General features: G+C 39.1%; 1 protein-coding gene across 5 annotated transcripts in view; it reads left to right on the top strand.

Annotated features, from left to right (window-relative positions):
- ILRUN (inflammation and lipid regulator with UBA-like and NBR1-like domains) overlaps positions 1 to 27,917 on the top strand; it is a 107,194-nt gene that overhangs the window by 43,113 nt on the left and 36,164 nt on the right. For 4 of the 5 annotated variants that reach the window (XM_019985652.2, XM_019985650.2, XM_070777857.1 and 1 more), the window contains exon 3: positions 4,747 to 4,944. The exons of the other annotated variant lie outside the window; for it this stretch is intronic. In XM_019985652.2, coding sequence (XP_019841211.1) covers positions 4,747 to 4,944 — 198 coding nt within the window. The remainder of the gene's footprint in view (positions 1 to 4,746; positions 4,945 to 27,917) is intronic. 5 annotated transcript variants of the gene reach the window in all.

Genomic DNA, 27,917 nt, shown 5'->3' with positions numbered 1-27,917 from the left:
TTCTTGGTGTGGGGGATCCCTGTCTAGCATGGTAATAGTAATGGTAATCTGATGTGAAATCATAGAAAACTCTGAGGACTCAAACCTTTTGTTGGACGCTGTTTACTTCTCAGTTCTTTATACTTCAGTTTTTTATGATGGGGAGAGACTGGCTAAGCTAGCCTTTTATATCATAATTAGTATACCAAACTTATTATTAGTTTGTCTGGCTTATTTGGAAATAACTTTAGCTTGGATGAAGGTTTGGTGTGTGTTGGAGCAAAAACACATAATCTGGATTGACCCATTGTTACAGGTGACTGGACATCAGTGACTTTATAAAATTTTCATTAGCTTCTTTTCCCCTTTGGTTGTAACAGTGTGGTGCATTGTCAGTTTGAGAGGCACATGGTAATACAGGAAAATAGCCATGTTTTCTATTTTTGTTGAAATTCTTGTTACAAGTTTGATTGTTTTATGTTCCTAATTTGTCTCACCTTCTTAATGTTGCCTGCTTTTAAAAACGTTAAAACAATTTCTTCACGTCAGCTTTTATTCATCATGTTTCTTCTCTGACTCACTAAAATCTGTGTTGCTGATCAAAAATGCTTTTGAAACCTAGCCATGAATTTTTTAAATGAGTGATGTTTGTTTAGAAAGTATAACTTATTAAAAGTTTTGTTTATTTAAAATAATGAATCCAAGACCTTGTTTACTTAATAGTGAAAACACTGGAAATGGTCTGGCTTTCCATGGGTTCTTTATAGTGTTCTTCAATACTGAAAGTTGTCAGAGTACTGTTAAATGTTTTAAATACCGTTTTGTTGCAGAATACCATTTTATATTTCAGAAAGCCTCTTTGAAATATCTTCTCACTCACTAGACAGTTCCTTGGGTTAATGGGAGGTTGGAAGGGATTGATATAAAATGGCTAGAATGTCAAATCAGAACCCCAAAGAGACTTTCACCTTGACTTGAAGCAAAACTTGTTTTGGTGGAACTGGCTCTTTTTCCTCCTACTTTTTGCATAATAAGTGCAATTTAAAACAGTCTCTGGGTCTACAGCCTTTCTTCCTATAAAGGACATTTTTGTTCCTGTACACCTCTTGAAAAATTGGGCAACAGTTGCTAGAAAGGTACTTCGAACAAATAGGTTTTGTCTTCTTCTGGAAGTTGTTATACCAATTGTAAAATAGTTTTGTTTGTAGACTAAATGCTTTCCATTTGATTAAGAAGAAACTGGCCTGCCATAGTTACGTGACAGATATGTTATTAGAGATACAAGGAAGGCAGGCACGTGAGCTGGTTCTTCGGCGTCATCCTAATCTGGCTTGAGTTCTTTCTGCAGGTGGAGTGGTAACACAGGAGTAGTGTGGACTGGAACTGCCCTGGTGGTCCAGCAGTTAAGACTCTGTGCAGGAGGCATGGGTTCAGTCCCTGGTCAGGAAACTAAGCTCTCATATCCTGCGTAGTGAGGCCAAAAAAAAAAAAGGAGGAAGAAGTAGAGTAGGCCTGAGCTCTTTCTCCTCTGGCTCTCATTCATAACCTTCCTTAAGAGATAAGTTCCCCCTGAAAGAGTTTCATAAATAATTTTCATGGTGCCTCTCTGCTGTCATGTTTCAGGCATACTGGACATTCAAGTTTACAAAAGATGAGATTGATAGGAAGGAACTGCATATAGCTGTCCCAGCACCTTCCCCAAGGAAGATAAATGTCATGCATTGTTTAAAATTAAATGCCTGCTATGAAAGTCCTTAGATTCATATCACAGAAAAAGAGAAGTGAGACATATAATGACATAGATGCAGAATCCCAGGATCTACACTTTTGGTACTGTGTAAGTTTTAGAAGTTTGGGGAAACTTGCCAAGGATACTTTATGGTTTAAAATGAAAATTTGAAACTGTCCCTCTTAAGCCAAAAGTAGACCATTCTCTTTACCATTACTTAAAGCTTCTCAGTTATCATAGCCATGCTCTGCTATCCAGCTGTGATGAGTGTTTAACTAAGCATATTATGATAACTCTTACATTTATATGACTTTAATGAAGTAGTTGTGATTGTCATATGAGAGAGTGACCGCAAAGTCATCTATATTTTCTAAACTACGTAGAAATGAATATAGAACAAGAGTTGATGGGGGAGGAAGGGAAACTTGAGAAAGAACAACTATTCCCTCCATTTTTCTTCAGCTCCTTAATAGAGTTACATTTCTTATGTTCCAGTCACTTTATCAGGTACAGGAAAGAAAATGGTACCCAGATCAGTGAAGGTCTCTGTTTGCCTGTAGCTTAATTTGAAATGCATTCTCTAAACTACGAGGGGTTAAAAAACAGAAGGGGGTCTTCGTTGAAGTTTGTCTTTTGTCTTGCTCTTTGGCTGTTCCTTCTGTCCCCAAACTAAATCTCAGACTTTCTGAAACTGGTGGACTTTTGTTTTTGCCATACTCACTGTCATCTCAAAGTTGCCATATGATAGGGTTTTTTGTCTTGTTTTGACTTTTTATTTTTTAATAAAATTATATTCCGTAATAACTGAAGAATCACAACCTTTGTGTGCTTGTGATACTTAACTTGAAAAGTTGTAAAACATAGACTAGTCTTTCTTTTCTTCTAGAAGCATGTATCTACCCCACAGTAAGCCAGTTTGTAAGAGACTTAATTTGAAGCCCTATTATGTTACACTTCTCAAATCCAGATTTTTCTGGTATGCTTAGCTTGGTAGGTCAAACAGCCATCAGTATTTCCCTTCCTTCTGTATCAGGAACCAGTATCAGTGACCTTTTCAGAGTTACCTGCCTTTACATTTGGGGTTGTAAGAACTATATGTCATTGTAAACTGTTGGCAGCTCTCAGAAGGCAGATGATTGGTTCTTCATTTTATAGCCAAGTAACACTTTAGAGCTGATGATGCATAACCCTTCCAGTTTTTTCTTCAAGAAGCTCTCCAAGTACCACATCAGTAGGGTCTGACATAGAAAAAGATAGGACCGTAGCCATCTAATTTTTAATAGTTTCACAGCTTACCAAGTCTCCTGGGAATAGAGCAGTACTCCCTCTTTTGCATAGATGAGAGATCCAACTGTCTCAGCTGCTTGTGCTTGTCTGATCAGGGCAGCCAAGTATTTCCCATACCCAGGCGGTCTTGGTTTTCATTTTCTTTAAAGTTCTAAAAACATTCTTGGGTTTTCATATAAACAGATGTTGTCTTGTTTGATATGTGTGTGCGTGCGCGTGCATGTGTGCATATGTGTCTTTTAAAGAATAATTACGGATTCACCCCTATAGTAGTAATTTAATTTTTCTTTTGGATATTTATCTTTAAAGAGACCAACATTTTCCAAGGTACTTCACGTCAACTGCTACTATTCTTGACCTAAGACAAATATACTTTTGCTAGGCCATAGGCCCCAGAAATGAAAAAAAGAATTTGCGTGTATTACCCGTGTATCATCCACAACCTTCTCAATAGCAGCAGTTGCCCTTTAAAGTGTTAATTTAAGAGGGCACTTTGCTGTTAGAATTAAAAAAAAAACAAAAAAAACATAGCAACCCCTGCTCCATCTGCTACCCTAAATAGCATGAGCCACAGCAGGTACCATTCATGAGGCTGAGATCTCAGCAGTAGAGTGTTGGTTGCTTTTCCTGTCTGGTTCTCCCTTTTTTGAGTAGTAAGCCATCAAGTTTCTAAACTGGCCTGGCACTTCAAGAACAAGGGACTGAGGAATCCTAGAGTACTGTTAGATGAGTTTTCAACATGCTGAGAGTCTTGCCGTGCCCAGCTTTTCATAGTGATTTATGTTTATAATGAATGTAGAAAAGATACAGAGAGGTTTCTGTGTATAGTAAAAAGGAGTGTGTCAGAGAGACTTCACAGAAAGTATCACATCTAGTCACTGTATGTGGCTACCTGTGACCGGTCAGAAGTCAGTGTATTGATTTCTCATGTGAGTTAGTTACATGAATATAGGTGCACAGGAGTGGGAACCAAATAGGACCTTTGCCACCTCCAAAGGCGGACAAGGCATTCTTGCCAAAGCTATTTCTCTGTCTTGCCGTTCCTGTTCTTTCTACAAGCACCTCTGGCTGGTGTCACCACCCCTGAGACCATGGGTCACTGTACTGTTATCAGGGCCTGCTGTTCATACTTTCCCCACTACTGTTTGCCCCTGAAAATGAAGCTTTCACTTGACTCCTCTGTCTTTATTTGCAGTCTTTTGACCCTCAATCTTTTCATTGTTAGGGACTCCAGAAGAAAAAGCAGGGAAAAAGTAGTTTTAAAATGAAAGTAATACAGAAATTACTCTTCATGAGTTTCATCCTCTTTCCTCAACGGAAAAACTGGGGACAGTCAGGCATATTTTTACTTTGAATGTCAGTTCAAAAGTTAAAGTGCAAATGGTCGTGTTTCTTAGTAGAGAAGAAAGCAGTCCTCCAGAGATGTGGGGCTGAGCTTCGTTTCCATGGCTCCTTTCAGACTTCATTCCTAGGTTCTATGGGTTAGTGTGATGTGTAGCCTTCCCTGGGCCCCCAAAACACTACTTCTTGAGAAACCGCCTTGCTTTTGCCATGTGTGCTTTCTCTTAGGGATAGACCATTGGTCAGAGGTTGTCGACTCTGATTCTCTCTAATCAGTGTATAGCTCAAGAGTATGGGTAGGTTTATGTATGTGTGAGAGACCAAGAGGCATCTTCTACAGTTTTGTAATAAACTGCACCCAGCATAGGACCACTGATTGCCTAACATTTTTTTCTTTTGCTTGAACTCAGGGGCAGAGGCCTGGCCTCCAGGGGTTTGTCTTAAATATGTCGGGGGAGACCAGTTTGGACATGTGAACATGGTGATGGTGAGATCGCTAGAGCCCCAAGAGATTGCAGATGTCAGCGTCCAGATGTGCAGCCCCAGCAGAGCAGGAATGTATCAGGGACAGTGGCGGATGTGCACTGCTACAGGACTCTACTATGGAGGTGAGTATGTCCCTGTGCAGCCCAGGGGCGAAGGGGTTAAGGTAACTTCTCAGCTTCCCCAGCACTGCTCACAGAGCTTGTCAAATTATGTAGCAGGGTGTGGTCTCTTTTCCAGCCCCATGCTGGTAAATGATTTGAATTTAATGACTAATTGATTCGGTCAAGTGTTCTCTTTACGCTGGAATTTAGTTAACATTTAGTGAAGTGTATGAGATATATCTTGCAGTCTAAACAATGACTTAGTAGCGCTGCTGTTTTTATAATATAATCTAGTAGGTGCTCTAAGAATACTGAAGGCAGTTTTGTTCTCACAGTCTCTAGAGACAAGTTGTATTAAAGAAAGATATAATGCACAAAATGTGCCTATGTCTCTGATGACCTGTCAAGATACTAAAACCTCTCACTCCTTCTCTTTATTGCCACACTTTGTGGACAGCGTGATTTCCATCCATTGTCTTTTATTTCCATATCCCTTATTCTTCAACCCGGTCAATCCTATACCCACTTCGATAATGTTGATTAACAACTACCGAGTTTCCAAATTCAGTAGCTCCTTTCCAGTCTTCACACTAACTGACCATTTGGCTCCAAACTCTGAATGGTTTCTGAAATGTCTACCTTCTTAGTCACACATGATCCCTTTCTAGTTTTTCCTCTGAATGTTCTTTCTCTGTCTAGCCTCATCTTTGCCCTGGGACTACAGGCATACCTTGATTTATTGCTGTTCACTTGATTGTGCTTTATAGATAATTCTGTTTTTTACAAATTGAAGATTTGTGACAGCCTTTTGTTGAGCATATCTGCTGCTGGTGCCATTTTTTCAACAGCATTTGTTCACTTTGCGTTTCTGTGTCACATTTTGGTAATTCTACCAATATTTCAGACTTTCTCATTTTTATTATATTTGTTATGGTGGTCTGTAATGAGCAATCTATGTTGTTTCTATTATAACTTTTGGGGTGACATGAGCTGTACCCACATAAGACTGTGAACTTAATTGGTAAATGCATGTGTTTTGACCACCAACCAGCCATTCCCCCATCTCTCTCCCTTCTCCTTGGGCCTCCGTATTCCCTGAGATAAAACAATGTTGAAATTAAATTGGGTGATAACCCTTCAATGGCCTCTAAGTGTTTTAAGTGAAAGGAAGAGTCACATATTTCCCACTTTAAATCAAAAGCTAGAAATTGTTAAGCTTAGTGAGGAAGGCATATCAAAAGATGAGACCAAATAAAAGCTAGGTCGCTTTCACCAAACAGCTAAGTTTTGAAAACAAAGAAAAAGTCCTTCAAGGAAAGGAAAAGTGCTACTCCAATGAAAGGAACATAGCCTTCTTGCTGACGTGGAGAACGTTTGAGTGGTCTGGATAGAAGATGAAATCAGCCACAACATTCCCTTAAGCTAAAACCTAATCCAGAGCAAGGCCCTAACTCTTTTCAACTCTGTAAAGACTGAGAGGTGAGAGAGTTGCAGAAGAAAAGGCTAAATCTAGCAGAGGTTAGTTCTTGAAGTTTAAGGAAGGAAGTGATCTCCATAACATAAAAATGCAAGGTGAGGGAACGAGAGCTGATGTAGAAGTTGCAGGAAGTTTTCCAGAAGATCTAGCTAAGGTTATTCACCAAGGTGGCTGCCCTAAACAGCAGTGTAGACAAAATACTAATATTGTTAGAAGATACCATCTCAGACTTTCATAGCTAAGGAGGAAACAGCAGTGCCTGGCTTCAAAGGACAGGCTTTCTTGCTAGAGGCTAAGGCATCTGGGGGCTTTATGTTGAAGCCAGTGTTCACTTACCATTCTGAAACCCTAAGATCCTTAAAAATTATGCTAAATCTATCCCGCTTCTGCTCTGTAAATGAGACAGCAAAGCCTGGATGATAGTACATCTGTTTACAACATGGTTCACTGAATATTTCAAGCCTACTGTTAAGACTTTTACTGCTCAGAGAAAAGGATTCCTTTCAAAATATTACTGCTGATTGACAGTGATCCTGGTCACCCAAGAGCTCCAAGGGAAATGTAGGAGATTTTCGTGTCTACTAACACACTATCCATTGTGTAGTCATAGATCAAGGAATCATTTCTACTTTCAAGTTTTATCCTTTAATAAATACATTTTGTGAGTCTGTAGTTGCCGTAGATAGTGAATCCTCTGATGCACCTGGGTAAAGTAAATCCTTCTGGAAAAGATTAAGAATATTTGTGATTCATGGGAGGTCAAAGTATCAACGTGATCAAGATTTTGGAAGAAGTCGATTCATCGATGACTTTGGAGGGGTTTAAGAATTCACTGGAGGAAGTAACTGTAGGTGTAGTAGGTATGACAAGAGTACCAGAAGGGGAGCTTAAAGATATGACTGAATATCTAAGCTCAGCATACAACTTGAACTGGTAAGGAGTTACGTCTTACGGATGAAGAAAGAAAGCAATTTCTGAGATAGAATCTACTCCTAGTGAAGGTGCTGTGGAAGTTGTTGAAAGAATTTAGAATATTACATAAACTTAGTTGATAAAGCAATGGCAGGGTCTGAGTCCCAATTTTGAAAGAAGTCCTACTGTGGGGAAAATGCTGTCAAAACAGCCTTTCGTGCTGTAGAGAAACTGTTCATGAAAGGAAGTCAGTGCAGCAGACTTCATTTTTGTCCATAACATTTATTTGTACTGGGAAACAAAAAAATTCATGTGACTCACTTTATGGCAATATTCACTGTATTGCAGTGGTCTGGAATCGAAGCAGCTTTATCTCCAAGGTATGCCTGTATTAGATTGTGAACTGGGTGCTGTTCCTGCTCAGTGACCTCATCCACCCAGATGGCTTCAGCTGTCACCAGTACAGCATATACGGCAGTGCTCAAAGTCATGTCTGTGGTGCAGACTCTCTGGAGCTTCAAACCTTTATTGAAGTGCTTATGGACAGACAGAACCCCTGGATGTTTTGTAGAGTTTTGAATTTTAACATCTCCTAGGCAAAACTTATTCTTATGGGAACCCAACTCAGATGATCAGGCCAGAGGCTTGAGTCATCTTTTGTTCTGTCTTATCATCCTTAATCACACACCAATTCCTATTTGTTTCTCTATATCCCATGTCCTAGAGACCCAGAGAAAAATAAATACAAATCGCTCCTGTCCTCAGGGAGCTCTTATCTGGACTCATAGCCAGTGGGACCTTTGGAGTTATTTCAAGAAGTCCTGGAATTAATTTTCTCATATGTATTTTTGCAGCCAGTGGAAACTTGAAATATTTTTCTGCCTGAAAAAAAACGTTAGAAAGTGTGTCTCATAGTGTCATCTTTTGTGAAATCATTCCCTTCTGAAAACCTTTGTGCCTTCTGTAATAGAGCCAAGTTCCTTGGCATCGGGCATAAAGCTCCTCACCATCTGGTCTGGCCTCATTTCGCTTTCATCCTGTCACCTCTTTACTCACGCATCCAGTTCCCAGAGGCACCACATGGTTTCTCTTCTCCATGCCCTTGCTTGTGTTGTTCCTGTTGCCTGAAATGCCTTTTTCCTTACGACAAACCCCTGCTCATCCTCAGGGCCCTGGTGAAGTCACCTTTCCTCCTTCCCTCTTCCGCTCTTCCTACTCTCCCCACCACCCCAAGGAAGTTCGTATGTTACGCACACGCTTGAAACATATCGTGTTTTAGGTGTTTGTTTATTTATCCTTTTCTCCTACTAAACAGTAAACTGTTGGCTAAAGAGTCGGCATCATGTAACAGTCATGTTACAGTCAGCATGCAGAGAGAGTGTCTCTTCCTTTTTGGACTCTGTCTTCAGGCCGCCGCTCCTGAGAGTCTTCCTGCTTGCATAGGCAGAAGTCGTTTCCCCATGCTGAGCTCCGTTTCCCTATAAGCTTCCCTCTCCCTCCTTTGCTTTTCTTTGTCACTGTACCTCTTTCTGCCCAGTTAATTTGGTGAATGTCTAATATCACTTTTAAAACTTAAGATGATACATGTCTTGTGTATCTTTGTATATCTTGAAAAAGCTGAGCCCATTGGAGAGTGGCTGCTCAATAAATTTTTAAATGCATGTCAGTGTTTTTAAGGGAGGAGGAAGATAACATACATGACTTTTTAAAAAAAATTTCTTTGATGCAGAGATACTGCTTCCTAGTGTTCTCCCTTGTTTGAGAGCTCTAGTCTTATTTTGTATGTGTGTGTGTTAATGTTAAATTAAAAATAATTATCACTATATGGGACATTAAAATTTATACTTATAACATCCCTCCCAAATTCTGTAAGTAGGTAGAGTGTAAATATATTAGCTCTGAAGGCAGTAAAAAATGGAAAGCCTTTCTTGGTTGTATAGTCTGTGAGTTGTTTTTCAGGACTTTGAAATCTTATACCTTCATGGGATCTTAATAATTCATCTGAATCCATGGTTTTCAAGCATTTTTCTTAATCAGTGGAATCTTTTCCTTGATAAATGTATGTGAATGCCTCCTCCAAAAAAGAAAAGATAAAAATGAAACTGACTTTTTTGAATTGGGAGCCTCCTTGGCCTATGTCACCTGCTTTCTGAGATAATCTCCATTGCTGTGGGGAGAAGAGTTTGCAACTGGTCATCTAGTCTAATAAAGAATTTAATTCCATTCACAAGCTACCATATTCCAGTGAATTCCTTTTACTGTTAATTATAAAACACATAATGATAGCAGAACTGCTAAATGACAGAAAGTGAAATATACATAATGTGCATAAAGCCGCAGCTGTGGCCTCGTGGGGAAAAAACAAGCTGCCGTGTTCACCTTGGCATGATTGGCCTTTCAGGTTTTCTGCTCACTCTTAACTTGCTAGTGCACTGAGGTTAGTGTAGTGCTAGGAGTTTGGAATGTAGGACCATGTTTCCTGGGCACAAACTTGTATAAGTTAGGTAACTTCTCTTTGCCTCATCTTTCTGTTTTAAGAACAAAGCTTATTTGTTTGCTTGTTTTTGGTTGGGTGGTCTTTTCTGTTGTCTTTAGATGGTCTTTTCTAGAAAGAATCCATTCTCCTTATATTTGTAGTAATACTTATGTTGTTTGAACTCATTTCTCTTCCTAAAAGGACCTTTTGCTTATATTTAACAGTTTACAGAGTGGGTCTTCTTTCACTTTAGAATGGTTGTACTGTTTCAGTCTCTCAGCAGGATTGTGCTGTTGGCTTGTTGTCTGGACAGTTCTTCATTATGTGAGGCGTCTATGTCCCTCTCTGAGTAAATACCTGTAGCTCCCCATGTTCGTCTTGACAGCCACCCCTCCTCTCTCTCTGCATACATTTCTAACTCCCTGCACACATTTCTGACTCACTGCACACATTTCTGACTCCCTGCACACATTTCTGACTCCCTTGATTGAGTGCCACTAAGTATTTGATTCTTGGCAGATTTATTTTCAGGCCCAAATATTTTATCTTCTTCCTACAGACTTTTGCTTCTTAGATAAAAGCAACCTGTTATCTAATGCCTACTTTACGTTTGGCATTGTATTGGGCTTTTTCGTATAAATTGTCTTAGGGAAGTATTAGCTGTACTTTATGGGTGGGGAAACTGAAGACCAGAGATAAGCAATGATTTGTTTTGGTAAAAGTTATGAATTAGCTGTAAATTATAGCTATAAATCATCTGAAGTAGTTTTATGATTTTTTTGCCATTGGACATACAGGGTTCACAGGAAAACTTTGGCTCCTGGGTGTTGGAACTTGGCAGAGTTTAGGGAGACTGGGGTAAATGGTCCTCAAGTTCTCTCCATTTCCAGAGTGAGCGAAATGAGAGTTAGACTGAGATCAGCAGGGTGACTCTTAGGTAGGAAGTGTTTCCCAAGGAGCTCATGCTTGTCAGTGGGACACTTTGGACTCTTGGAAAGGAGTAAGGAGCGTGAGGGAGAAGGCTATGGCACCCCACTCCAGTACTCTTGCCTTGAAAATCCCATGGACGGAGGAGCCTGGTAGGCTGCAGTCCATGGGGTCACTGAGGGTCAGATACGACTGAGGACTCCACTTTCACTTTTCACTTTCACACATTGGAGAAGGAAATGGCAGCCCACTCCAGTGTTCTTGCCTGGAGAATCCCAGGGACAGGGGAGCCTGGTGGGCTGCCGTCTATGGGGTGACACAGAGTTGGACACGACTGAAGTGACTTAGCAGCAGCAGCAAAGGAGCATGAGTGCTCGTCCCCATTTTAGCCTTGATACAAACATGCCTCCCCTCTTCCTAATGGAGCACCCTCTTTCAGAGTTCCACAAGAGAGCTGTACCCCTGCCCTTGATGGTTCCTTCTAAAACAGAGTGGTTTTAGTTGTAAAGTAGGCACTGTTGTCATGTGATACTCTGGTGATCAAGTGCTAATGAAGGTTTCTCCCACTTGAAATAACTCTTCGTACTAAAGGCTTCACACAGGTTTTTAGGGACAATTCACATGTAGACAAAATACTTAAACATTATTCATTTAGTTTTCTCAGAGGTTAAAAATGGAACTTCTCTTATTAAGCTCCCAAATCATAATACATAATATAGACCCACAGGTTAGGAAGCTTGATGGGTGCCCCTGTGTAAGCACACCATTTGTTTAAAACCTTTGTAATATCTCCCAGTTTCTCCAGTTTACAGAATGTCCACCTTAACCAGGTAGTGCAGGATTTGCCACTCCTCATTCTTCTCCAGCGTTTTAACTGATCATGTTATAAAAGAAGTTCTGGTTTCATAGACTTCCTCTATACTCTACACCGGTGTCTTCTATTAATATATGGATGCTGTCCTACTTTGCACTAATTACCAGTTCTCTTCCCTTTTACTTATTGACCCCACCTTTAGAATGTCTCTCTTTTATGTTGCACTCAGAAAGCCTGTTTCATTTACTTCTGGACTATCCTCAATAGATGCTCTCTGTTTCAATTCTAATTTCTAGATCCCTTCAGTATCAGAAATATGAGTAGTCATGAAACATATTTCTTTTCCGATAAAAGAAATGGTAGCCTAAGCTGATTGTGATTTGTATGGGAAATGTTTTCAGAAGGGACATTTCAATTTGTAAATGAGATCCGAAATCCTTAAATATCTTTACATTCTAAGGCCTATATTAAGTTTCAAAGGTGATGGGTTGGGGAGTGGAAAGAAGGGAATATATGAATATATATACACTTATGGTTGATTTTCGTTGTTGTATGGCAGAAACCAGCATGATGTTGTCAAGCCGTTATCCTTCAATTAAAAATGTAAAAAATGAAAGGTGATGGCCTGTTTCAGCTTCAGAGAAGCCCCTGGTTCGTATGAGCCGCTTTGTTGTGCTGACACCAAGTGGTCGTTACTGTTGGGTGTTGTGTCCAGGAGTCAAAGGCATTGTGAAGATTAGTCTCTAAAATGTGGACATGTGGGTCCTGAACCTCTATGAAGTATGGAAAATCGAGAGATGAGATGAAACAGGGCTATATCTTTAAAATGTAGTAAATAAGATATTTGCACGTCTAGGTATGAATTGTCAAATGTTTTAACTATAAGGATTTGGTAGAGGAGCAAAAATATAATTTAAAGGCAGCATCTCTTTTTCTTACAGGAGCCAGAGCCCTTCATAGTAGAAACATCTTTGATCTGGAATGTTAGGTTCCAGGGATTCAAAGTTTGGGGATTGACAGTTCATTTAAAAAAACAAATATATTTAGTTATATTTATTGTTATACTTATTGTTAAAAAGAAAATAATCCCAAAACCACTGACCATTTAAGAAGTAAAAACTTCGGCATAATTTGCTTTTTTAAAAAAACATAATCCTTAACTTTTTTGTGTGTATGCATTGGTAAGGGCTATAGCTGAGACTGACTCTAGTTTTAAAAAGTATTTAGTTAGAGAGTATATCCTTATCCTAGTAAAACATATACTCATAAAACTTCCTGCACTTCTTTGATTCTTACATAATTTTAATATGTATCATTGGTTTAATGACTACTTTTCTTGGAAAGAGAAGGGAAGAGCCATTATATTAAATGAACATATTTGGTCATATTGGTTTTGGAAACATTAAAAATGAGGCAACAAGTAAGACTTACAGTGGAGGAGATATGTACATTTCTCCATCACAAAAAAATGTTTATATATATGCAGAAATTGTTTCAGATGAGTAATTTTTACTGAATTGTTGTGTGCTGGGAATTTTTAATAAGTGTCATTATGTACACTTGCTTCTGAATCAGACCAGAGCATATCTCTTAAAAATAAGGATGCAAACGTAGTTGCTTCTTGTTCAAATTATGCTGAGTACCTAATTTATCAGTATGATAGCCTCATCCCCTCTACCCACTTTGAGGGATGTATTTCAAGACCTCCCAGTGGATGCCTGAAACCATGGATAGTGCTGACCCCGTGTATATATTTTTTTCCTATACATACATACCTGTGATAAAGTTCATAAGTTAGGTACAATAAGAAATTAATAATAATAAAATAGATCAATTACAGCAATATGCTGTGATAAGAGTTACGTGAGTATGGTCTTCCTCCTCCCCCCCCCCCGCCCCGCAGTATCTTACTGTTTGTACTCGCCCTTCTTGTGATGATGTGAGATGATAAAAGGCCTACGAGGGGACCATTTGCTTTGGGGGATCCTGGATCATCAAGCTGTGTGGGTGTGAGTGGTTGGATGTCCAGAGCAAGCAGTGCTGATGGCTGAGGGTTCTGGGTGGGATGGGGCAGGAAGGCGTGAGGTTTCCTCATGCCACTTAGAAATGGTGTGCAGTTTAAAACTTACAGGTTGTGTATTTCTGGACTTTTCCACTTAGTATTTTCAGATTGAGGTTGGCTTCAGGTAACTCAGCTTGCAGAGAGCAAAACTGAAACTGGGGGATCTATGTAACTACTGAAAAATATGTGGGTTTTTGTTTTTTTTTTTAAGCAGACTGGTGATTAGGATCTAAAATAATTGAAGGATAGGGCTTTTAACTTTATCTGATATCTTAATTTCTGTGATGCAGTTTATATTCCTTAATTATGGCTTATGATACACTTTTTTATTTTTAACCCCCTATTAGTCTTGTAGTTAAAGGTAGGAATATTTGAAGAGGGTATCTTCTTCAGTTCAGTTCAGTCACTCAGTCATGTCCGACTCTGCGACTCCATGAATCGCAGCATGCCAGGCCTCCCTGTCCATCATCAGCTCCCGGAGTTCACTCAGACTCACGTCCATCGAGTCAGGGATTCCATCCAGCCATCTCATCCTCTGTCGTCCCCTTCTCCTCCTGCCCCCAATCCCTCCCAGCATCACAGTCTTTTCCAATGAGTAACTCTTCGCATGAGGTGGCCAAAGTACTGGAGTTTCAGCTTTAGCTTCGTTCCTTCCAAAGAAATCCCAGGGCTGATCTCCTTCAGAATGGACTGGTGGGATCTCCTTGAAGTCCAAGGGACTCTCAAGAGTCTTCTCCAACACCATAGTTCAAAACCATCAATTCTTTGGCACTCAGCCTTCTTCACAGTCCAACTCTCACATCCATACATGACCACAGGAAAAACCATAGCCTTGACTAGATGGACCTTTGTTGGCAAAGTAATGTCTCTGCTTTTGAATATGCTCTCTAGGTTGGTCATAACTTTCCTTCCAAGGAGTAAGCATCTTTTAATTTCATGGCTGCAATCACCATCTGCAGTGATTTTGGAGCCCAAAAAACTAAAGTCTGACACTGTTTCCACTGTTTCCCCATCTTTTTCCCATGAAGTGATGGGACCAGATGCCTTGATCTTCATTTTCTGAATGTTGAGCTTTAAGCCAGCTTTTTCACTCTCCACTTTCACTTTCATCAAGAGGCTTTTGAGTTCCTCTTCACTTTCTGCCATAAGGGTGGTGTCATCTGCATATCTGAGGTTATTGATATTTCTCCCAGCAATCTTGATTCCATCTTGTGTTTCTTCCAGTCCAGCGTTTCTCATGATTGAAAAGCAAATTCCATTCTGTTCTTTTCATGATGGTTTGACTAGCCACACAGTGCTCTAATGAGTTTTTCCTTGGAATGACAGAGATACATATCACTTAGAAATTAGTTCATTCTATAATCTTTACCTTGAAAAAAAAATCTCCCTTTAAAAAATACTTAATTTGTCTTCCCTTTTACTTTAAACAGCTTATAGTTTCCTTTCTTTACAAAGAGAATGTCCCTATTGGACATTTCGCTCCAAGGTAGGAGTGCTTTGTTGTCGTTCAGTAGCTCAGTTGTGTCCAACTCTTTGAGACCCCACGGACTGCAGCACTCCAGGCTTCCTTGTCCTTCAGTATCTCCCAGGGTTTGCTTAAACTATGTCCATTGAGTCGGTGATACCATCCAACTGTCTCATCCTCTGTTGTCCCCTTCACCTCCTGCCCTCAATCTTTCCTAGCACTAAGGTCTTCTCCAGTGAGTTGGCTCTTCACATCAGGTGGCCAAAGTATTGGAGCTTCAGCTTCAGCATCAGTCCTTTCAATGAATATTCAGTGTTGATTTCCTTTAGGATTAACTGATTTGATCTCCTTGCTGTCCAAGGGACTCCCAAGAGTCTTCTCCAACACTACAGTTCAGAAGCATCAATTCTTCAGTGCTCAGCTTTCTTTGTAGTCCACCTCTCACATCCATTCACGACTACTGGAAAAACCATAGCTTTGACTATATGGACCTTTGCAGGCAAAGTGATCTCTCTGCTTTTTAATATACTGTCTAGGTTTGTCATTGCCTTTCTTCCAAGGAGCAAGCATCTTTTTTAATCTTAGGACTGCAGTCACCGTCCACAGTGATTTTGGAGCCCAAGAAAATAAAGTCTGTCACTGTTTCCATTGTTTCCCCATCTATTTGCCATGAAGTGATGGGACTGGATGCCATGATCTTCATTTTTTGAATGTTGAGTTTTAAGTCAGCTTTTTCATTCTCCTCTTTCACCTTTAATCAAGAGACTCTTTAATTCCTCTTGGCTTTCTGCCATAAGGGTGGTGTCATCTGCATATCTGAAAGTGAAAGTTGCTCCGTTGTGTCTGACTCTTTGTGACCCCATGGACTATACAGACCATGGAATTCTCCAGGCTAGAATACTGGAGTGGGTAGCCTTTCCCTTCTCCAGGGAATCTTCCCAACTCAGAGATCAAACCCAGGTCTCCCTCATTGCGTATCTGAGGTTATTGATATTTCTCCTGGCAATCTTGATTCCAGCTTGTGCTTTATCGAGCCTAGCATTTCACACAATGTACTCTGAAGTTGAATAAACAAAGTGACAAAATATAGCCTTGATGTACTCCTTTCCCAGTTTTGAACAAGTCTGTTGTTCTATATCCAGTTCTAACTGTTGCTTCTATTGTTTCATTCAAATGAGTGCTTTGAGCCTCTAGGTTTTGCTTTGTAGTGGTCAGTGCCCTTCCAGTTTCCTCTTACAGCTTCTAAGGATTTTGCTTATACTTGGTTTTGAGATCATCTTGAAAGTAATTGAATTCTAGAGTGCATCAGGCTTTGCTTTGTAGCCACTTCAGTTTTGTCCTTTAGTTTCACAGTTGTCTTGTAGTTAGAAGTCAGAAGTGATTAGGAAAGCAGACCTTATCTGACCTAAGTCTTACTAAGAGTTTAAGGAACACTTAATAATAATACATTTTATTTACTTAACTCAGTATAGCCAAAATATTACAGTTTCAACATGTGGCTCTAGCTGCATTTCAGCTACTCAATAGCTACGTGTGGCTAGTGGCCTGCAGCTATATAAACTGATATTTGTACCAGTTTTTTTTTTCCCCGTGTAGCAAATTATACAGAATTGGTGGTCATCTTCTTGAAAATTTGCTAGTGAAACCTTCTGGGCCTGGAGGGATCTTTTTTGAAGGTTTAAAATTACTAACTCAGTTTATTTTTGTAATTATAAATCTGTTCAGGTTATCCTTCATCTTGGATGACTTTGGGTAATTCCAAGGAATTAGTCCTTTTCACTGAATTGTTGGATTTATGTTGTGTAGAATTGTTTATACTATTCTTTATTAAATCATTTTAATGCTTTCTGTGCATGTAGTGATAATCCTCTCTCATTCTGTATATTTTGTGTCTCCTGTCTTTTTTTCTTTGATAATCTTGGTAATTTTAAAGAATTTGATAATTTAAAGAAAACAGCTTTTGGTTTCATTGATTTTTCTCTATTCTTTTGTTTTCAGTTGCATAGGTTTCTGTTCTTTTAATATTTCCCTCCTTTTGCTTGACTTGTGTTTATCTTTACTCTTTTTGTAATGTCTTAAGATGAAAGCTCAGGACTGGGTGGCTTCTAAACAACCGAAATTTATTTCTTACATTTCTGGAGGCTGGGAAGCAAGCCTAAGATAGAGGTGCCGACAGATTCAGTGTCTGGCAAGGTCTGGTTCCTACTTCATGATACAGCCTTCTTTTCACTGTGTCCTCTTTGTGTATGTTAGTCGCTCAGTCGTGTCCGACTCTGTGACCCCAAGGACTGTAGCTCGCCAGGCTTCTCTGTCCACGGAATTCTCCAGGCAGGAATACTGGAGTGGGTAACCATTTCCTTCTCCAGGGGATCTTGCCGACCCAGGGATTGAACCCTGATCCCCCACATTGCAGGCAGATTCTTTTACTGTCTGAGCCACCAGGGAAGCCCTGTATCCTCTCTGGGATCTTTCAAAATAAAGATGCTAATCCTACTCATGCGGGCTCTACCCTCATGACCTAATCACCTCTTGAAGACTCAACTTCAAAATACCCTTATATTTGGTATTATATGAATATTTCAAAGTAAGAATTTGTGGGGAAGGGAAGATACAAATATTTAGTCTATAACAACTATAAATTTCCCTCGGAATACTGCTTATAGCTGCATACCATAATTTTGAGATACTGTATTTTCATTCAGTTCAAAGTATTTTCTAATTTCCCTTGACTTCCTGTTTGACCCTTTTAACCTTCCTATATCATTATATTTGGAGTTTCTTATAGATAGCATATAGTTAGGCTATTTTCCCCCATTCTGACAATCTTTGTCTTCTAATTAATGTGTTAAGAGAATTCACATTTACTATAATTGTTGATATATTTGAATTTACTAAAACCATTTTATTATTTGAAAACTTTTAAATCAGTTACATACCAAACTTATAATGTATTTGTTCTTATAATAAAAGAAATATATGACCTAGGAGATACAGAAAATATAAACCAAAAAGAACATTTATTCTGAAGTACAGATATAGATCCTGTTTATGTATCCAAATATTAAAAGCATAAAAATTTTTGCTTTTAAGGTTTGGCATTGTGCTACATATAATCATATAAGCTACTTTTTTACTGCTCACTAATATTTTAGAACCTTTCCTCTTATTATTAACCAAAATATTTTAATAGATCATTCTTTTTCAGTTGAGGTAAAATTCACATAACAAGTTAACCACTTAAAGTGAACAGTTCATTGGCATTTAGTACATTCACAGAATTGTGCAACCATCATCTATTTAGTTCCAACATACTTTTATGACCCCAAAAGGAAACTCTGTACCTGTTAAACATTCATAAAACTCCTGGTGTCCACTAATGTACTTTTTTTTCTCTGTGGGTTGATAATTCTTTTTATTGTGTTGGGGCAAGGTACGTAAATAGTGATCAAACAATAAACTATATTAAACAGCCATCTTGAAGACAGAATCTGGGTTGCTTACTAAAAAAGAGTAACCATAACTTATTTGGTTCATTTATAGTTAAATTCTTAAATATTCTTTTTTTACTGAAGATGGATAGTATAGTTGTAGCATGAATAGTGCAATAGCACTGTGACCTTAGGAAATTATTTTACCTTTCAATGGCTGAGTTTCTTCACCTATAAAATAGGAAAAACAGTACTTACCTCATAGGATCTTGAGGGAATGTGGTGAGTTAACGCATGTGAAAGCTTTTAGAACAGCACCTGGCACGGTCGTCAGTGTAAAGGTGTGAGGTGCCGCTGCCCTCCTGCTGCTGCTTTCTTCTACGGGACTGTACTGTGATGCCTTGTGCAGTAACCCTTGTCAACTCTTGTATGAATTCGCTTGGTAAATGCTGATTCCTTAAGTTTTTCTTTCTCAGGTATCTCAGTGATCTCTTGCCCTAGTGGCATCTTCAAGGTGAGTCAAAAATTCCAGGTCATAAAACAAGAAAGTTAAACACTTATGTGGAGTACCCAAGGCAGAAGATTATATAGCTTAATGTGCACTGAAAATTTTGCAGGAAATTAAATTTTACCAGAGCAGAAACCAGCTACAGAATCCTCTGTGGGAACCAGTACTGGGGTCAAAAAACTAGAACTATAGTTGACAAAATGCTGGAGGCTCAGTGTGGACAAGCCTGAGAGATGAAGAGTCTAGGAATGTCTTCTCAATTTTGTCAAGAATCTCTACTGGGTTTTCCCAGTGAATACTGGAAGAAAAATCCCCTAAATCTTCTGGCAGGTGAAAGGGGAAAGTAACTGTTTTGCAATTACCCAGAATATTGTGTTTTTCTTAAGGCCTGCCCTCAGGAGAAATTATTTTACCAGAGTCTTACCCACTGTGGGTTTATCAGAGCCTGACTGACCTGGGGAAAGGGAAACGCCCAGTTCCAGTCCGCTTAGCCTTCCTGTCCCATAAATGGGGAAGAAAGCTGAGAAATGCTGATGAAGTTCACAGTTCAGGGGCACAGGATCACCAAAAGACTGAGGCCTATCAGAGGACTGCAGAATGTACTTTTCAGCAGTTCCTTTTACACAGTATATCATGTACACCTTTCAACAGAAAAGAAAAGAGACAGCAGACATGGTTCGAAGAGACTGAACAAGCATCAGAGTCAAACATGGCAGGAGTGTTACAATTATCAGACTAGTAAATCTGTGATTTAATATTTAATATGTTATTTTAATATGTTAACACGTTTAATATGTTAAACACGTTAACATATTTAATATGTTATTTAACATATTAAATACCTTCCAGTGAGTATTCAGGACTGATTTCCTTTAGGATTCATTAGTTTGATCTGGAATGAAAAAAGTAGACAACATGAAAGAACAAACGGATGATGTGAACAAGAAGAAAGCAAAACAGAAAGCCAGAGATCAAAAACTGTAACAGAAATGAAGAATGCCTTTGATGGGCACTTTAGTAGACTGGACCCGGTGAGGAAAGAATCTCTGAGCTTGAGGATATATCAGTAGAAACTTAGAAAACTAAAAAGCAAAGAGAAAAAAAGACTGGGAGTAAAAATGGAAAAGAATACCCAGGAACTGTGGGACAACTACAAAAGATGTAACAAATGCATCATTGGAATACTGGAAGGAGAAAAAAGGAACAGAAGAAATATTTAAAGCAATAATGACTGAGAGTTTTCCTAAATTAACATCAGACACCAAACCACAGATCTAGGAACCTAAGTGAACCAGATAGATAAACAAAGATAGAGTATATAATGACTTCTTAGAAATTAGGCAAGGAAGAAGACAGTGAAATGAAATATTTGAAATACTGAAAGGGTGAAAAAAACTCTCCCAACGTAGGATTCTGTGCTCTGGAAACTTATCCTTCAAAAGTTAAGGAGAAATAATTTCTCAGACAAACCAAAATTAAGGGAATTTGTTGCCAGTAGTCCTCCCTACAAACCTAGACAGCGTATTAAAAAGCGGAGACATCACTTTGCTGACAAAGGTCCGTATAGTCAAAGCTATAGTTTTCCAGTAGTTAGATACAGATGTGAGAGTTGGACCATACAGAAAGCTGAGGACTGAAGAATTGATGCCTTGAAATTGTGGTGCTGGAGAAGACCCTTGAGAGTCCCTTGGACAGCAAGGAGAGCAGACCAATCAGTCCTAAAGGAAATCAGTCCTGAATACTCATTGGAAGGACTGATGCTGAAGCTCCAATACTTTGGCACCTGATGCAAACAGCCGACTCATTGGAAAGACCCTGATGCTAGGAAAGACTGAAGGTGAAAGGGGAAGGGGGCAGCAGAGAATGAGATGTTTAGATAACATCACCAACTCAGTGGATATGAATTTGAGCAAACTCTGGGACATAGTGAAGGACAAGGGAAGCCTGGTGTGCTGCAAGTTCATAGGGTTGCAGAAAGTTGGACATGGCTTAGTGACTGAACAAAAAAAAATGTCCTCCCTTGCACAGAATGTGAAAGAAAGTTTTTTCTGAGAGAGGGAAAACTATAGGTTACAAACTCAGATCTACACAAAGAAAATGCACTGAGGAATGAGAATGTGAAGGTAGAATTAAAAGTTTTGTTTTTATTATTATTAATTGATCTAACATAACAATGTGTTCAAAATAATAGCAGTGTAATCACTTATGTATGCTTGTGTTCAGTTATATGCGCTTGTGGTGTGGATCTGTGTGTGTGTACCTATATATATGCAAATTAATAAGTGAAATGAACGACAGCAATGATACAAGGGACTGGAGGCAGAAGTTAGGAGTATTTTGCTAATATATGATACTTGAACTACTCATGAAATGATGTAGTGTCATTTATGATTTCATCTGAATTAGTTGTAAATATACACTGCAAACTGACAATCTCATTTGAAAAAGAAAGCTAATTTTTATACTAGGAAAGGAGAGAAACTGTCATTGTGTAAAATACTCAATTAAAACCTAGAAGACAGAGACAGGGTAGAAAATTAAAACCTAAAAGACAGAGCTAGGGTAGAAGACAAAAATCAGAACAAAGAACAAGAGCAACAAATAGAAAACAGTAACAAATATCGTAGATATTAATCCAGCTATATTGGTCACCACTTTCAAGCCTCAATACTCTACATACACAAATAGAAAGAGATTGTCAGAATGGATCACAAAACGAGACCCAACCCTGGGTTGCTTTCAAGAAACTCACTTCAAATATGAATGTATTTATACATTAAGAATAAAGGGATGGAGAAAGATGTACTATACTGACACTAGTTCAAAGAAAGCAGGAGTAGCAGTGTTCAGTTCAAACGGAACGAAAGTGATCAGAGATTAAGAGGATAACATGTAATGATAAAGGGGACTATTCAGTATTTTTTTAATATAATTTATTTTAATATTTTTGGTTGCACTGGGTCTTTGTTGCTACAGGCAGGCTTTCTCAAGTTGTGGAGAGTGAGGGCTACTCTCTGGTTGCGGTGCGTGGGCTTTGCATTGTGCTGGCTTCTCTTGTTGGGAAGCATAGGCTCTAGGTGCGTGGGCTTTGGTAGTTGCAGCACACAGGCTCAGTAGTTGTGGCTTGCAGGCTCTAGGACACTCGGGCTTCAGTAGCTGTGGTGCAGGGCCTCGGTAGTTGTGGCTCATGGGCCCTAGAGCAGGAGCTCGGTAGTTGTGCATGGGTAACAATTCTTAATTTGTGTGCACCTGACAACAGACGCTGAGACTCTGGGAGGTGAAGGTGATAGAGCTGCAGGGAGACACAGATGACTCTACCACGGGAGCTGGAGATGTCAGTACTCCTCTACCGGAAATAGGCAGGGAGGGGGACAGTACACAGCCTTGACGTACTGCTTTTCCTGTTTGGAACCAGGCTGTTGTTCCATGTCCAGTTCTAACTGTTGCTCCCTGACCTGCGTACAGGTTTCTCAAGAGGCAGGTCAGGTGGTCTGGTATTCCCATCTCTTTCAGAATTTTCCACAGTTTATTTCCACACAGTCAAAGGCTTTGGCATAGTCAATAAAGCAGAAGTAGATGTTTTTCTGGTACTCTCTTGCTTTTTCGCTGATCCAGCAGATGTTGGCAATTTGATCTCTGGTTCCTCTGCCTTTTCTAAAACCAGCTTGAACATCTGGAAGTTCACGGTTCACGTATTGCTGAAGCCTGGCTTGGAGAATTTTGAGCATTACTTTACTATCGTGTGAGATGAGTGCAGTTATGCAGTAGTTTGAGCATTCTTTGGCATTGCCTTTCTTTGGGATTGGAATGAAAACTGATCTTTTCCAGTCCTGTGGCCACTGCTGAGTTTTCTAAATTTGCTGGCATATTGAGTGGAGCGCTTTCACAGCATCATCTTTCAGGATTTGAAAATAGCTCAACTGGAATTCCATCACCTCCACTAGCTTTGTTGGTAGTGATGCTTCCTAAGGCCCACTTGACTTCACATTCCAGGATGTCTGGCTCTAGGTGAGTGATCACACCATCGTGATTATCTGGGTCATGAAGATCTTTTTTGTACAGTTCTTCTGTGTATTCTTGTCACCTCTTCTTAATATCTTCTGCTTCTGTTAGGTCTCTATCATTTCTGTCCTTTATTGAGCCCATCTTTGCATGAAATGTTCCCTTGGTATCTCTAATTTTCTTGAAGAGATCTCTAGTCTTTCCCATTCTGTTGTTTTCTTCTATTTCTTTGCATTGATCCCTGAGGAAAGCTTTCTTATCTCTCCTTGCTATTCTTTGGAACTCTGCATTCAGATGCTTATATCTTTTCTTTTCTCCTTTGCTTTTCGATGGGAGAAATATCAGTAACCTCAGATATGCAGATGACACCACCTGGCAGAAAGTGAAGAGGAACTGAAAGTGGCAGAAAGTGAAGAGGAACTAAAAAGCCTCTTGATGAAAGTGAAAGTGGAGAGTGAAAAAGTTGGCTTAAAGCTCAACATTCAGAAAACGAAGATCATGGCATCTGGTCCCATCACTTCAAGGGAAATAGATGAGGAAACAGTGGAAACAGTGTCAGACTTTATTTTAGGGGGCTAAATCACTGCAGATGGTGATTGCAGCCATGAAATTAAAAGACGCCTACTCCTTGGAAGGAAAGTTATGACCAACCTAGACAGCATATTCAAAAGCAGAGACATTACTTTGCCAACAAAGGTCCATCTAGTCAAGGCTATGGTTTTTCCAGTAGTCATGGATGAATGTGAGAGTTGGACTGTGAAGAAAGCTGAGCGCCAAAGAATTGATGGTTTTGAACTGTGGTGTTGGAGAAGACTCTTGAGAGTCCCTTGGACTGCAAGGAGATCCAACCAGTCCATTCTAAAGGAGATCAGGCCTGGGTGTTCATTGGAAGGACTGATGCTAAACCTGAAACTCCAGTACTTTGGCCACCTCATGCGAAGAGTTGACTCATTGGAAAAGACTCTGATGCTGGGAGGGATTGGGGGCAGGAGGAGAAGGGGACGACAGAGGATGAGATGGCTGGATGGCATCACCGACTCGACGGACATGAGTTTGGGCAAACTCCAGGAGATGGTGATGGACAGGGAGGCCTGGCCTCCTATGATTCATGGGGTCGCAGAGAGTCGGACACGACTGAGCGACTGAACTGAACTGAACTACCAGGAATGGACAGACCCAGCAGGCAGAAAACCATTAAGGACATAGTTGAACTCAACACCACCAACAATCTGCTGGATATCATTGACATATGCAACTGCTGAACAGTAGCTGAATATACATTATTATTAGGCTCACATGAAACTTTTGCCAAGGTAAACCACATTCTGGGCCATAAAATATCTTTAACAAATTTAAAAGAATAGAAATTATACAATGTATCCTCTCAGGCTACAATGAAATTAAACTAGAAAGCAGCAACAGAGAGCTAGTGGGAAAATCCCCACACTTCTAACTGACACATGGATCAAAGAAGAAATCTCAAGAGAAATCTAAATACTTTGAACTAAATGAAAATGAAAATAACACCTATCAAAATTGTGAAAAGCAGTTTGCTCTACTTTAAGCAGTACTTAAAGCAAAATTTACAACACTGAATACATATATTAGAAAAAGAAAAACCTAAAATCTCTAATCAAAGCTTTCACTTTAGGAAACTAAAACAGTAAGAGCAAATTAAATCAGAAGTAAAATGTAAATTAGAGCAGAAAATCAATAGAGAAAATCAACAAAACCCAAAACAGTTTTTTGAAAAGATTAAGTCAGGAACTTCTGGCCAGGCTAAGAAAGAAAAGGAAGAGAACACAAATTACTAAAGTCAGAAATGAAAGAGAGCATCAACTCAGATCCCACAGACATTTAAAGAATGATAAAGGAATATTAATGAGCAACTTGTGTTGGTAACAAACATATGTAATGCCCACAAATGTGATAGATGGATTTAGATGTGATAGATCAATTTCTTGATGCGTACAATCTACCAGAGTCACAAAAGAAGAAATAAACCATCTGTATTGGCCGTTTCTATAGAGAAATTGAACCAACAATTACTAATCTTAGAAAATAGAGAGCACCAGGCTTAGGTGAGTTCACTACTGAATTCTACCAGACATTTAAAGAAGAAATTATACAACTACTCTGGGATCTCTTCCAGAAGAATGAAGCAGAAAGAATACTTTGTGACTCATTCAAGAGGCCAGCATTATCCTAATGCCAAAGCAGACGGTACAAGGCAAGAAAATCATAGACCATTATCTCATGAATATAGATGTAAAAATTATCAACAAAATACTAGCATATCAAAGCCAATAATGCACAGAAAGAATAATAGCACTACGTCCAAATGAAATTTATCCCAGATATTCAAGGCTGGTTCAACATTCAAAAAATCAGTTAATATAATTAACTATATGAACAGGATAAGAAAAATCAGCATGTTCATATCAGTAGATACAGAAAAATCATTTGCTAAAATTCAGTACCTATTTGTGATTGAACTCTCAGCAAACTAGGAAGAGAGGAGGGGCTGTCTCTGCTTGATTTAGAATATTTACTAAACTAAAATATTCTTACCATATTTACAGCAGTTTTATTCATAATTGCCAAAACTTGGAAGCAGTCAAAATGTGCTTCAGTAGGTGAATGGAGAAATAAACTAAAAAGAAATGAGCCTTCAGTTCATGAAAAGATACAGAAGAACTTTAAGTGCGTATTACTAAATTAAAAAGCTGGTCTGAAAAGGTACAATTCCAACTGTATTAGCATACTAGAAAAGGCACAGCTGTGGAAACAGTGGTTGCCAGTGGCTGGTGAGGGAATAGGCAGAGCACAGGGCAGTGAAACTATTCTGTGGGATATTGTAGTGATAGAGACATGTCATCATACATTTATCAAAACCCGCAGAATGTGCAACACCAAGAGTGAACCCTAGCTGTTGACTTCAGACGATAATAATGCATCTGTGTAGGTTCATCAGTTGTAACAGATACATCACTTCATGGGATATTGATGGTAAAAGAGATGGTGTGTATGTGGAGCAGAGAGTATATTATCTTCTCAGTTTTGTGGTGAACCTGCATCTACTTTTAAAAATAATACAATCTGTTTACAATGCTTCTTTTCAATAATAGTAATAATAAACATTAGGAAATAATAACATTCTAGGTCAAATGGTGTCTGAAGGGGCTTCCCCAGAGATGCAGTAATTTAACTGGAAAGATTCAGATTGGCAGCGTATCACACTTCCAGGTTGTAATAAATAAGTATAAACTATGGTTGAGCTTGACTAATGCAGTTTGACTTGAATTGAAGGTTCTGTGTGTGCAAAGAGTGGGAGATAGATTGAAGGTGACGGGCGTCTGAAAGAGACGAGTAGCAGACTTGTGGTCCAGACTGAAAGGCGCAGTGCGCTGCACCTCAGCAGCGAGACGGTAGTGAGGGTGGCTCCCGCTGTAGGGTTAGAAAGTCTCGGTGGCCTTGAGGAAGTCCTAACACCCCAAGGTGGTGGTTGCTGCTACTTCAGTCTAGGGATGATAATCATTTGTTCTCTCAAAGCTCTGTGCCCAGATTCAAGCCAGGAGAATATTCTGGCCTGTTAAGTGGCTGGAGTGGAAATGAAGAGGAAGGGGTACTTAGGAACAAAAAAAAGTTAATGCAAAATGATAGTTTAAATACCAGTTTAATTCTGTGTGTTTCATGCCAGTTGCATATGTTTGGCTCTTAATGTGCTATAGTTTTGATTCCCTTTGTAGTTTTGATTATACTTTGAGATTTAAATTAGTAATTTAAGTTGCTTAAATGTATTTTCAGGCTGTATTGGTTTTCTGCAGTTGCACTATCGTCCATTCAGTTATATTAGTGGGCTATAAAAGTTTTAATTATTAGAATGTTAATATTTTCATCTTTTTTGCCAGGAACAGTTGTGTCCATGAGTACTGTCTTTACTGGTTTGTGGAACGCTCAAAGCTGACTGGGGAGGGAAGGAAGCGGGAGGTAGGGAGGAAGTAAGCACTAGTCCAGGAGTTAAAAGATCTGACCTCTGGTTTTGATGCTGCCATGTAATATATTACTGATTGACCCTGAGCTACTAATTCAAAGTTACTAGACCTCAGGGTTTTGTTTGTTTAGTTGTGGTGAAATAAATACCCATAACAATTTACCATCTTAACCATTTTTAAGTATACAGGTCAGTGGCATTAAGTGCATTCACATTGTTTTACAACCATCAGTACCATCTATCTCCAGAACTCTTGCAAGAGTGAAACTTGGTACCTATTAAATATTAACTCCTCTTTTCCTTCTCCCTCCAGCCCCTGACAACCACCATTGTACTTCCTATCTCTCTAGGTACCTCAGATGAGTGGTATCACAGTTTTTGTCCTTTTGTGACTGGCTATTTATTTCAGTTCATCTTAAAGGCTCATCCAAGTTTTAACATGGTTCAGAATTTCCCAGTTTTATGAAGCTGAATTATATTCCGTTGTATGTATATTCCACATTTTAAAATCATCTATCCATTGATGTACACTTGGATTGCTTCTCCATTTTAGTATTATGAATAATGCTGCTATGAAAACAGGTATACAAATCCCTCTTCGAAACTCTGCTTTTAGTTCTTTTGGGTGTATACCTAGAAGTGAGGGTTGCTGAACCATGTGGCAAAATATTTCTAATTTTTTGAGGAAATGCCATACTGTTTTCCATAGTGGCTATACCATTCTACTCTCCCCAGGGTACAAGAGTTCCAGTTTCTCCACATCCTTGTCCAGACTTACTAGTTTCTGCTTTTGTTTTGTTTTTGACAGTAGCCATCCTAATGAGTATGAGATGGTATTGCATTGTAGTTTTAATTTATAGTTCTCTAATGATGAATGATACTGAGCATCTTTACCTGTGCTTTTAGGTCCTTCTGTTTGTCTGTTCAAA

This window comes from Bos indicus, chromosome 23 (assembly GCF_029378745.1).
Source record: "Bos indicus isolate NIAB-ARS_2022 breed Sahiwal x Tharparkar chromosome 23, NIAB-ARS_B.indTharparkar_mat_pri_1.0, whole genome shotgun sequence".
Classification (NCBI taxonomy): domain Eukaryota; kingdom Metazoa; phylum Chordata; class Mammalia; order Artiodactyla; family Bovidae; genus Bos; species Bos indicus.
Note: the sequence above shows the minus strand (reverse complement) of the source record. Positions and strands in the feature narration are given on the sequence as shown.